We start from the raw sequence: 12702 nt of genomic DNA on the forward strand, positions 1-12702 counted from the left end.
CCCCCCCCCCCCCCCACCCCCCCCACACACACACACACACAAATTATCCATGGTCCATCCTTTCTACTGTTACCCTAAATAATGGCAAAACCCTAAGAGATAAAAAGAGAGAAAGCATCTTAGATAAGAGGATCAAATTCAGATGATCGTAGGATTGAGGGAGGAAAAGAGACCAGCAATATGCACTACATAACATGTTAATGAAGAAGAGAAGATTAAAGAATATGTTGGTAAGATTTAATTATTAATGCTTCATGTAGCATTTTAATATAAATTAATTAAGATTAGAAGGTGTTATCATGCAATAGGTGTACAGCCAATAAACATAGTCATGTTTTGAAGGTGTGGGTATGAGACTATTTCAGCACTCAGATTACCTTTTCAGTCAAATCCAGTGCTCCACTAATAATAGTTGTTTCATCATGTGTGAGTTCACCCCCCTTGCCAGCCTGCAGATTGAAATCATTAACATAACAAAGTAAAAATGCAATTGCCACTTTAATATGGATTTCCAAAACATGTAATAGAACTTATCCACATGCAAAAGACATTCAAGTTAAACCAGTTGATAATTTATCATTCATTAAAAAAAAAAAAAAAAAAAAAAAAAAAAAAAAAAAAAAAAAAAAAAAAAAANAAAAAAAAAAAAAAAAAAAAAAAAAAAACAGAGACACTGACCTCTTGACTGTGGATAGAAACAAGAGCTTTCAACTGAGCACGTCTGAACAAAGCTTCATTATGTCCTAATACCCAGTCCAGAATCTGGAACAGAAGCCATCACAAATCAAGTTGCAATTTACTCAAATAGTTTAAGTATCATGTTATCAAAGTTAACAGAATATTTACTCCCAACAACTTCCAATTTCAACATCACACAGCAGGTGCAGCACAGAAACTATATTTCCTCTAGACTACAACATCTAAATAAAGTTAATGATTGCAAAGCTTTACTTGTAAAGCAATTTCAGTATTTCACATAGAGGAGAAATTACCTTTCCAATAGGATAGGCAATAGGGTAGCAAACGATCATTAGAAAGCGAACAAGCCAGACAAAATTTGCTCCTACAGCAAGTCCATACCTGGTGCATATTGCTTGAGGAATAACCTGTCAGCAAAGAAAGACAGAAGGATCAAAGCATAAGAAATAGTTCTTAGAAGTAAATACTACAGAACCTAATTATAGTATTTGCCTGGAACTTACCTCTCCAAATGCCAGCACAAAAGTTACAGACAGGATAATAGCAACATATTGGTTGAAAATTTTGTCCAAATATATAGGAAGGGCCTGCGAATTCCAAGAAGTATAAAAAATTTAATTATTATATTACTATCAATTAAAACATATTATTGCATAGTTCTTGAAGAAAAAAAAAAAATTTAAATAATAAATATCCTCTCATAAATACCCTTGGACCGTTAGTCATGGGTTCAAGATTAATTAAGCATACTAGCAATCCAATCATCATCATCCAGAATCAGCAGTTCTATAAGAAAATTCAACTACTAGACTTAAACCCTCCATATTGCCCAATATTCTTGTAGTTCATATGTTGTCTTACAGTTCCATGAAGGTGGAGGCAGGCTCGATTAACAATGCAATGAATAATAGAACGAGATAATATGCCTCACTTCTTTAAATCTAGGAGGTAAAGGCGTAAAGCTCATTCTATTTCGTTATATTTAAGATTTTTTATCATTGAGAAATTAATGGGAGTGAGTTTTAGTATAATTCTTCAATTTTATTTTTTCTTTTATTTTCAATTTTTCAACTATTCTATATGGTTATGGTTGAGAAGATGTAGAATCTCGGTGTCTATGAGGTGAATGTAGATTCTGTTGTACTCTTTACCACTAGTTCTTCCACCCTCCCCAAGCTATATTCTATCAATTATTTAATTAGCATACTAGAGTTTAACATATACTCATTACACTTTGCAAATTTATGCAAGGAACTAGAAAATCTATTCAAGAAAATAGTCATTTTAGTTGTTACCTCCATTGAAGCAGCATTACATAGAAGCAAGGTTACAAGAAGCTGATGTTGCTTTTGAACAACTGGGAATATTGTAGCTGAAAATACACATTGCATGAAATGCAGTAAATATATGAGTGAGAAAGATACTTTCAAAGTTAATGAATAATGATATATGAAATCTGCTACTGGCATAAAAACAATGTGATGTATCAGAATTTGCTACAGTTTCAAGCGTACCCCACTTAAACCCCAAAAGATTGATCATAGTTCTGTTTCATCTATGTATCCTCTTATCATGTGAGTTCTCTCTCTATCTCTCTCTCTCTCTCTCCATTTTACTTAATCCATTTGTGCCTTTAGAGAGAAGACCACATTCTGAAGCATAGTCCTATTTTACCCATTTGTCTTCAGCCATATTAAAGACTACTGCTCAACAACTCTACTGCTAAAATTAGTTGATCCATACACATGAAATCAACAAAACCTAAGAGCAGCCTAAATTCAATTGCCACAACTTACATAAGATCAACATCACATCCATAAACTCACAGCGTCTACAAGCTGCCACATAGCTTAATTGCACATATCACCTAATCATCCCTATACCTCCACATCTTGTGTAATTACCTTTACGGCTTTACCTTATCATAAAATTGAGGTAGTAAACTTTTACTTGAAACTTTGAAATTTTCTATTCCCGTGTAAACTTCCAAATCGTTCTGATACTTACGGAGCTACGCATAGATATAGGCAGTAATTACTGGTACACAGATGAAGACATGAAGTATTGGCGTGATTAATGAAATGGTGAAGAACCTGCTTGTTTCTTCTCGGTAGGAGTTCCGCTGCGCTGGAGGATCTCGAGCTCGACAAGGCCTAAGGACATGAGGCCTAGGGTGAGGCCGGACATGATTCCGGCGAAGAGGACTAGGACACATGAGATCCCGACGTAGAGATACCATGTGAATGTGCCGAATTCTATCTCTGCGCCTAGCGTCATCTCCCTTGTGGTCATTCGGACCACCGCCAGCGCATTGATTAGATGCATACTTTTGGCTTTGAGCTCTGATCTCCTCCGGCGGGAGCCTTCTTTTCCGATCAGTCGAAAAAATGACTTTCTATACGGATTATGGCAGCAACTCTTTTTTACTTCTTTTTCCCCCTTTATTTTGGTTTAGTTGTACTCCGTGTAATAATGCAGATAAATCTAAAGTCCTTTCTGGTCTCGTGCCTCAATTGTACCTCAAATGAACTGATTAAAATTCAACATAATTAGTAATTAGTCTCAAATAATTATATACATTTTTTAACCAGCTTGATTGGTATGAGTAGTCGTGCACTCTCATCCCTTAAGAGAAGTTGTGAGTTTGAATCATCTCGTATGGAAAAATCAATATGAACAATACTTCGTCTTTAATTCTGTCAGTCCGGTGCAAACGAGAATTAATATGATATGTGCTTAAAGGTGCCTTCGGCTACAGTTAGGATCTGCCGCCTGCTCATGACACCTCGTAGTCTGGCTCATAATTTCTTATAATGTAATATACTCCCTATATTTTATGATTTCTCAATCATATCCAATTCAGGCTGTGTTTGGTAGAGCTTATTTAGGAGCTTATAGCTTATTTTAAGCTACTAATAAGCTATAAGCTTTGTTTGGTAATGCTCTCAAAATAAGCTAATAGCTTAAAATAAGAGCTTATTTTGAAACGCTACTTCAGGTAGCTTTTCAAAAATAAGTTAGTAGCTTCTTAACTTTTTTCCATCTTTATCCTTATTATTTTAAATAAATGACATCATTTATTCATCCCAATTAAAACTCTTTTGACATTTTTTCTTCAATATGTTTCGTTGTAATTTTAATTTGATATTTGTGTTTGAACAATAATTTTTGTATGAACTAATTTTATGAATTATAAACATTTTGTTTTACTTTATATATTTTTAAATATATGTTCTTACTTTATATTTTATTAAATTATATTGATTTCATTATTTTATATTTTAATATGTAAACAAACCTATTAAATTTAAAATTATTTAACTTTTATGTATATGTCTTTTTTAGTTTTTTTACATTTATCAACTTATAAAAAAACTAATTTTACCAAACACTTTTAAGCATAACAGCTAGCTTAACAGCTCTTCAGATTTCAGCTTCGAGCTTATAGCTTTTCAGCTTTCATCTACTTTTCAGCTTTCAGTTACCATTTCAACTAGGTTTGCCAAACATAGCCTCAAAGAATCAATTGTACCATAGATGTGATCACATTACACAATATTTAGCATCTCGAATAATGATATAATATATAAAAAATTATCACACTACATAGTAGTTTACATCTCAAATAATTATACAATATTGATGATTAATACAATAAAACTACTAATAAATTATATTTTAACTAAATTTGTAACTGATCGATTCAAATAAAAAAATATTGTGATTTAAATTTTAAGACCTGTTTACAAGTTTATAGTCACGCGGTATAATTTTCATTTCAGATTGATTTTTAACGTTTACGCGTGCGAATGTCCGATGGGTTGTTTTCAATGACCAAATGCCATTCCGCATTCCGCAACCCCGTACGAAATTTCTTTTTTCCTATCTCGTGACTAATCCATTTCACAGAAAATTCAAGCCAAGCATTGATTATTGACTCCAAATATATGTGTATATACTAGACGATAAGTCAATATAAATAATAGGGACCCTAAATAATATTTCAATTTTGTTTTTGAGAACATAATATTTCAAATTATTAAATTATTAGCTGGTGTAGTGTAGCGAAAGTTGAGGTATTGGTAGTACTTTGTGGACATAAGTTGGCTTGGTTAAAGGAGAACGCAATACCCCACTCCGATAGTCTTCACACTCTGACTCGACAGGATTATAAAGTAATAAATTATCATGTCTTGGAAGTCTTTTGGTGAAAAGATTCATGTTTAGTACCCACAAAAAGCTCATCATATTGATTGTAACTCTGACGTTGTGGCTATCAAGTCTCGATCGTGAATTCTTACTCACAGTTTACTACTTAACTACCAACTGAATATCATGTGGGAGCATAGTGGTTCCTTATCCAACGTGATGAGTGAGTGTAAGAGATGTGTGAATAGCGAAATATAGGGTGACTCATGTATATAAAAGTATAGAAACAAGGTCGTTGGTTATTAAATCTTTCATTAGCTCTCAGCCTGCTCTCATTTCTTTGTTGCGGAGAACGAAAACCCGGCCAATAGGTTTAGTGCGGTTAGTAAAAGATGTCATATCTATTGCCGTTTGGCCAACCATCACATCAACAACTACTACGTGCCATGACTAATCTAAGCACCCAACCGTGATGTACCACGTCAAATCTTCAACATGATATTCCCCGTTTCACTAGTAGAAACAGGACGTTCTACCAACTTGTGCGATTCCAATTCTAATTCACTTATAGTGTATTGACCAAAACAAAGAGTATCATGATCTCAATTACATTCCAAACTAATAACAACTTGAAAGTCGATCTAAAATACCTCTCCTATTATATGGATGTGCATGGTCATGAATAAAAGATCATCCTCATCCTCCTCATCATTTAATGGATGTGACATAACTTGTGCAAGCATCTGAGCAGCAGCTTTTGTATGTTTGTGGTCTCGTTGCATTTGAAATGCCAATAGAGCCATAACGTTTATGGCTAGTAAAAGAAAATGCCATTTGGAGAATGAGGAACCACAACAGTTGATGTGCTCTTGTGGTTCACATAAACAGGCCTTGTCCGATCCATTTTCTCCAAATATTGCAAAGGATATGAATATGATCGATGCAGGATGGAATTTTAAATTAATTGAGTTGAGTTTTCATAATAGGAGGGTTAATTGGATTAAAAATAAATAAATAGTCAATAACTAAATTAATAATTTTGTTATAGTTAATGGATTATATTAATAATTAACTCTATTTTATATTTGATACAATCATTTTATTTAAAATAATTTTTATATAATTAATTACTAATAAAGCATATAATTCAAATTTATCCTTATTTGTCATCTTTACATATATGAAGTACAAATTTGAAATTTCATAAGAAGGTAAATGATTGAATCATGTAGAAGTTTCATACCATAGTCATCTTCCAACTTGGCGGCGTAATAACTTTTCCAGAAGCACAAATAATTCAAGGCACTTACGGTGCTTGAAGAGGTTGCTACATTTTTGGTACGTACAAATTCGTAGTATTCCACACCTCTAGATGGAGTTACTTGCACAATGTTCGCTTTAAAGCATCCTTATCAATATATTTTTTTCGCAAATTTTTAAGAGCTTTTGTAAGTATAATCAGAAAAGAAAAAATAAGAGAAAAAAAAAACAAATAAAAAAAAAACCTAAAGTTGTCAGGCACATCTGATGCGCCTACTGCACGCGCCTGCATGGACGGTTGCTGTGCGTGAAACGCGCACAACAGCAGAGGATTGTAAATTATTTTGGTTAGCTTTTACTGTGTTATTATCCCCCATTACGGAAGATTCCCTCTCCCTCTCTCTCCTCTCTCATGTCATGTTGGCTTTTTTTTTTTTATATAAACCACCAAATATGCATCATTGTGGATGCTGTTAAGATACTAGTTTAAATGTGTACAATGTTTTTCGTGCGATCGATATACATTCACCATTAAATATGTAAAAATCTACCATATAGTGTTAGAATTGCACCATAATAAAATGTAATAATGCATCACAAAATACACCACACACCAAAAAATATACCACACTACGTACATTACACATAGAGTGCATTTTCGAACATTTTGTGGTTCAATTATACGTACTTAATGGTGAGTGACCGCACAAAAAGCACTGTCCGGATGGAAACCTTATCCGTCATCTTAATATGATTTATTTATATTGTGTAGTTTGTAAAATTTATCAAATTGCATATTATCAAGTAGTGATTATGAATTTTCATTAGTGGGCATCATTGGTTTAATATATAAGTATTTTTTTTTTTTGGAACTAAGTACTTTAGGGGTCAAAATTTCAAGATTGAATTAAAATTTAAAACAAGGAAAAAGTAATACGAAAAAACATAGACAAATTTTGAAAATAAAAAATTCAACAAGCAAGTTATCAAACCAAAGATTCATTGACCACGGAAGAGATTAACTACTTCCCCTCACACCGAGCACTGACAGTCCTAAACTCCTATCTATCTCCGGATTCAAGTCGGAGATGGAGATGTAACGAATGGATCCGTCGATGGCAGCTTCTCCACCCGCATCATCCACCGGTTCGTGGTTTTCCGGCATTGTTCGAGGTCGCTCACAAAGCGTTAAGATGCCTAATAATCCAACCGCTTCCGCCGCCAGCGACTCCGAATCGCCAATTAATCGGAAAAAGCAGTTCCGTGGAGTCCTGTTAAAGTACGGACCTAAGCCTATTCAGGTATGCAGAAAGATTACCGAAGTTGCAGTGTTTTTCTTGCTAATCTTCTCTGAAAAGTGAAAACTATCTGTAAATTTAGTTCCGTAGTGCCTAAGTGTTCCAAGAGCATGGTATTTATGTGCGCAACTATGTTTTTTTTTTTTTTTTTTTAGAGGAGATGTTCAACGATTTGTAAATAGCATCTTCTCTGATTCAGCGATGGTTGGATGGGGACCTGTTAAATGATCCTTTGTATTAATGTATTATGTACCTTTTCTGACTGTGGAAACAGAATGTGATATCTACGGACTAGGAAGTATGAAGATTGGATTTGAATTTTCCTTTTCAATGTAAATACAATATGGTGCAATTAGCTTACTGCTCAGAATTAATGTGTTTGAGAATAGAGTAAGGGGAATTTGCCAATGCCTGCCTTAGTAAAAGAAATCATACACAACAGTAGTGCATAATTTCTTAAATTTTAATGTGTCTTGTAGTTTGGTAATGCTGCTAGGGCGCTAGCCATAGCATGACATCCTTTCTAATTATCTGTTGCACTGTTTTGCAGGTAGCTTTCAAGACTGGTGACTACAAACAACAAGTCATTTTCATAGGTGGACTGACAGATGGATTTTTGGCTACTGAGTATGTATTGGAAAGAAGTTTGTGGTGTGTTTCAAGTTGTTGAACTTCTTGTGATTTGTGATTGATGTTGTTGGTATTGTTTAAACTATAGAACTTGGCTTGGAATGTATTTTTCTCCAGAGAAGGTTGATTAATCTTATCTTATATAGTGGTTTCTTAAACTTTGTGCATTCACATAGTTCTTAGATCAATTTGGCGATGGTTACATTAGCCTTGCTGAATGTAAATTATACTAAGAGGCCCGTGAGAAAGACAATATCTGTTTGAAATTTATATGGGAGCTCCTCTACAAATGTGGAACTAGGAAGAGGAGGACAAAATATTTACATGATTTGTACCTTTGGCTCCGTGAGTTATTAGTACATATTTATTGCTTTCGGTACATCCAATGGAGAATGGGGGCACTGGAAATCATTAGTATATTTGACACTATTAATTCAAGAAACAGTATGAAACCTTGACAAACTGAGAAAGGCTCTTGCTGCTCTTGGAGTATTGGTTTATTAACAAAAGACATAATTTTCCACACATTAATAATCTATTGGAATCTTTGGACAAGTTAACTCTTTCTTTTAGGTACAAAATAGGATCTGTCTCACTATATTTTAATGTTTTGAAGTTTCTGAAGCTAATAGTCTCGATTTTTGCAGATATTTGGAGCCGCTGGCAATTGCTTTGGATAGAGAGAAATGGTCACTGGTCCAATTTCTGTTTTCCTCATCTTATAGTGGATACGGAACCTCAAGCTTGAAACAAGTAAGTAGTTGTTTCCAATCCCTCAGAATGTTGATATTGGCACAATATTAGATGCTTTCCTTGATTTGATTAATTATTTATTATTTATTACGGAGTATTTATTATTTATACAATGGTATATACTTGTCTATGAAGTTGGGAATTGGATTCTCTGTTTCAATACTATGATGTTTGTATTTTGATTTGATGGTATCATTGGTATGGGACAGTTTCTCTTGAAGTACAGAGTTGTTTATTGTTACCTATTATATGTAATGTGAAAGAACTATTATTTACAATTCTTCGTTCATTTGTATGTATTAAAGAGATTCAGGCCATTTTCTTGTGATTTCTAAGATATTTCTGTAACATCTTTTTGCTCCTGCTCCCCTATTCACCTTACTGATGTACAAAGAAAGCAGTCCATTCAGCACCAGAACTTGGTTTTTGTTGTTCCAGAGAACACCACGGTTGTCACTTGGCAGTCATTTTACCATGTTTAGCTGTTCAAAGCATTTTTGTGAAAGAAGTTGTGTGATTTTTTCCATGCTTGATACTCTAAATCTGTCCAAGATATTCTAACCTCTGGCTATTATGACTATTCATCCGGTGATAACTTTCTACTCCAAGTTCTTGCAAAGAAATAACCATCTAACTTATTCTTAAATTTAGTTTTACTGCCAGATGGCCCATATGCTTGCACTTTGTGTCTGTTAAATTTCTTTATTAGAGTGAACATTTGAGCAAGTTTTTTCTTTGTATCCTTTGTTAAATTGCTTTCTTCTAGCAAATGGTTGTGTGACCTTTTTTCCTTGTAATTGTCTGTAAAATTTCTTTCTGCTTATAATACCTGAAGGATGCCATGGAGCTTGATCAGCTGATAAATTACTTGATAAACAAGGAAGACTCTGAGGGTGTGGTACTTCTTGGACACAGTACTGGATGTCAGGTAGTCAATCCTTTCTTTTTATTGTAATTTTGAAATGATAAAACTATAAAAGCTTTATATTAGAATCCATCTTCTAAGTAAAGAGCATCTCATGCAATTAGAGCTCAGAATGACAACTCTATTTGCCTTTGAACTTAGGACATTGTGCATTACATGCGTACCAATGCTGCATGCTCTAGAGCAGTTCGTTCAGCCATTTTGCAGGTAATACACCTCAAAAATAGAATTTATGTTGCTTCATTTGGTATGTGTGTTTTCATCACATCTTGCTCAACTTCACTTGACTTCATAGAATTAATCAATGGTTTCATCTATGCTTATGTCCTTTTTATGGGTGTCTAACTTGCTTACTTGCCATGTTTTAGAAAATGAAAATTTTCAATTGAAGAACCTTCTTCCTTGGTTTCTCTGTGTCTGTTCTAAGGGGCTAACTGGTGTGTTCATCTCTCTAGCATTCCCTGTTCCCTTCAACTGAACTAGCAACCTCAAATCAAAGCACAATATGTGATGCAGGGGTACTTGAAAGGCTTGCATTATTTTCTGGCCCTTAACTGAGTGTCTTGCCTCGGATACAGAGACACAGAATGCAGGCATTTTGCTGCCTGTGAATCTTAAAATAGTTATAATATTGCCATTTATGACTCAATGTTGCTAATTTACAAGTTCATGCTATCCAGTTCTGCTGTTATTTTCTTTCATTACAATGTGCCGTTTTTTTTTGGTACAGGCTCCAGTTAGTGACCGTGAATACAGAGCGACTCTTCCTGATACCGCTTCAATGATTGATTTGGCCTCAAAGATGATAAGTGAAGGTCAAGGATCAGAACTAATGCCAAGGGAAGCAAATCCAGATGCTCCTATAACTGCCTATAGGTTAGGTCACACCTTGAACTATTATTTCCCTCATCTAACATTAGCTGTTGGTTTGTAAACTGTCACATTTCATTATTTATTACTTTTATTGCCTTGGTTGTTGAATTAGTTGCTTGTTCTTGGGAGAGATCAATATATGCAGAGCCAAAGGGATCTGAGTTTATCTTTTATGCATGAGATATCAAAGAATGACTTTTATGAAAGTCAATGGAAATTGAATTTAAATAGCAGTATAATAGTACAGAGGAACTCTTTAAACAAATAAACTTTAAGAACAGGAACAATAATTTTTTAGCTTAACCTTTCTACTCAACTTTATACCAAACTTCTTGAGAACTAGGAGCATAGGAATGCATGATGTGTAGGTCTACAGATAACAGAATACACCATTCCTAAACTTTAAATTTCAAATATTCTGCTTTCCCTATGAACAAACTCCTTTCTCTATTCCTCATCACTGCCTTCATAAAAACTATTTTGCAGATATCACTCACTTTGTGCCTACAATGGTGATGATGACTTATTCAGTTCAGACCTAAGTGATGATCAGCTGAAACAAAGACTTGGTCACATGTGTAACACGCCTTGTCAGGTATTATCTGTGTTCCCATTTTCAAAAAAGATTGCTTCTTCTGGACTGTAACAATTTGAGAAATGGAGTCATGATTATAATCTTTCATGTTTCCTTAACAAATTGTAAATGGTTAATGGTGGGCAACACATATTTCATCTCTCTTTTGCTCCAAATGGTTAATGGTGGGCACTGATTGAGAAGCCTTTTCTTCAGGTGATCTTTTCCATGGGTGATGAATATGTTCCGGATTATGTTGACAAGAAAGCATTGGTCGATAGGCAAGCACATTAATCTTTATCATGTTTTTTGTCTTTCCCACTTTGTAATGACAGCGATGCCAAGTATACTTTGCCTCTCACATGTCCTTAAATCCATTCGCACAATAGCAGATTACTCAATTGTTTCCTCTTGCCTATGCATTTTGAACTGCACAGGCTATGCAGAGCAATGGGTGGTGCTGAAAAAGTTGAAATCGAGCACGGAAACCATTCTTTATCAAACCGAGTTGAAGAAGCTGTCCAAGCCATAGTGAACTTTGTCAAGAGAGAAGGTCCTAGTGGGTGGGATGACCCTTGGAGTTGAATGGTCACTTTGCACCTTCTTCCCCTCATCACTGAATTGTTTATTGTGTCTAGTGTTGTATCCTTGTGCATTGTCTCATTACTTAAACTGTTTTCATCTCTGTACATCATTACACTTTACAGGTTTGTTTTGGACATATTTGCAGTTCTTAGTAAATCTATTCTATACTTTCTCTATCTGTTGCAACCCAAAGAGTCAATAGTCAATACCTCACCACTGAAGTTTGATCATGTGACCTTCCTTCAAGGAAAATTACAGAGGTGTCATCTGAGCAAATATGTTTGATATATATGTCTCTAGTTTAGAAGTAGTGAAAGGCCTTAAGTTTGGGTTGGAACATAAAAAGAAAATGAGTCAAGGCATACAACATTGATTATGACTTATGGGTGTCAATGAGTCGAGGCATACAACATTGATTATGACTTATGGGTGTGACACCCAAATAGGAAAACTGGCCCCCACTTTAATTAATACCATACCAAATGGAAGCTTTTGATTGCTTTGGATCAAAGTCGGATTCGTTAGAAAACATCATTAATGCATCAAAATTTATACAACTTGCATTCCTTTCTATTTTTAATAATTTATATTTTTACGATTAAACTAGTACCCCTTTAATCTCATAATTATTTTGGTAACTGTCCTTGTTACCAATTAATTAACTCATACATGATGCATGTTAACATTCTTGCATAAACTTTGTGTACGTAAAAAAATAGGCAATGACTTCTTTGTGCGCAAAAGTATAATGGTTGAGATGGAAATCTCAAGGGCTGCTCGAACAACTGACGATTTAAATCCTCTAACAACTCTAGGGACAGGATCTTGGGCGAAGTTGATGATTAATGTAAATTTAAAGAATGTATATATCACATTAAAATTTAGAAGTTGGCAACATGCATATAATGTTGCAAAACCACCTGAAGATCCTACAAAAAGACAGAAATGCCCTTCCC

General features: G+C 34.5%; 2 protein-coding genes across 2 annotated transcripts in view; one reads left to right on the forward strand and one right to left on the reverse strand.

The window, feature by feature from the left end:
- The window catches only part of LOC116002714 (DUF21 domain-containing protein At4g14240-like), a 6762-nt gene extending 3618 nt beyond the window's left edge, over positions 1-3144 (reverse strand). The window contains exons 1-6 of the mRNA XM_031242881.1: positions 2793-3144; positions 1995-2071; positions 1203-1286; positions 993-1106; positions 679-762; positions 378-449 (exon numbers count right to left, since the gene is read on the reverse strand). Coding sequence (XP_031098741.1) covers positions 378-449; positions 679-762; positions 993-1106; positions 1203-1286; positions 1995-2071; positions 2793-3024 — 663 coding nt within the window. The 5' untranslated portion in view covers positions 3025-3144. The remainder of the gene's footprint in view (positions 1-377; positions 450-678; positions 763-992; positions 1107-1202; positions 1287-1994; positions 2072-2792) is intronic.
- Positions 3145-7098: 3954 nt separating this feature from the next.
- Positions 7099-11924, forward strand: LOC116001621 (UPF0613 protein PB24D3.06c). The gene is made up of 9 exons (XM_031241511.1): positions 7099-7409; positions 7957-8033; positions 8684-8789; positions 9625-9717; positions 9856-9921; positions 10445-10590; positions 11074-11182; positions 11378-11442; positions 11599-11924. The coding sequence occupies exons 1-9, from the start codon at positions 7212-7214 to the stop codon at positions 11744-11746; spliced, it is 1008 nt and encodes a 335-aa protein (XP_031097371.1). The 5' UTR covers positions 7099-7211; the 3' UTR covers positions 11747-11924.
- The last annotated feature ends 778 nt before the right edge of the window (positions 11925-12702 follow it).

Source organism: Ipomoea triloba, chromosome 13, assembly GCF_003576645.1.
Source record: "Ipomoea triloba cultivar NCNSP0323 chromosome 13, ASM357664v1".
NCBI classification, from domain to species: Eukaryota; Viridiplantae; Streptophyta; class Magnoliopsida; order Solanales; family Convolvulaceae; genus Ipomoea; species Ipomoea triloba.

Coding starts and splice junctions, on each gene's coding strand:
- LOC116001621 (XM_031241511.1), top strand. CDS start 7,212: ATGGATCCGTCGATGGCAGCTTCTCCACCCGCATCATCCACCGGTTCG. Junction 7,410..7,956: donor ACGGACCTAAGCCTATTCAG/GTATGCAGAAAG, acceptor ACTGTTTTGCAG/GTAGCTTTCAAGACTGGTGA. Junction 8,034..8,683: donor GATGGATTTTTGGCTACTGA/GTATGTATTGGA, acceptor CGATTTTTGCAG/ATATTTGGAGCCGCTGGCAA.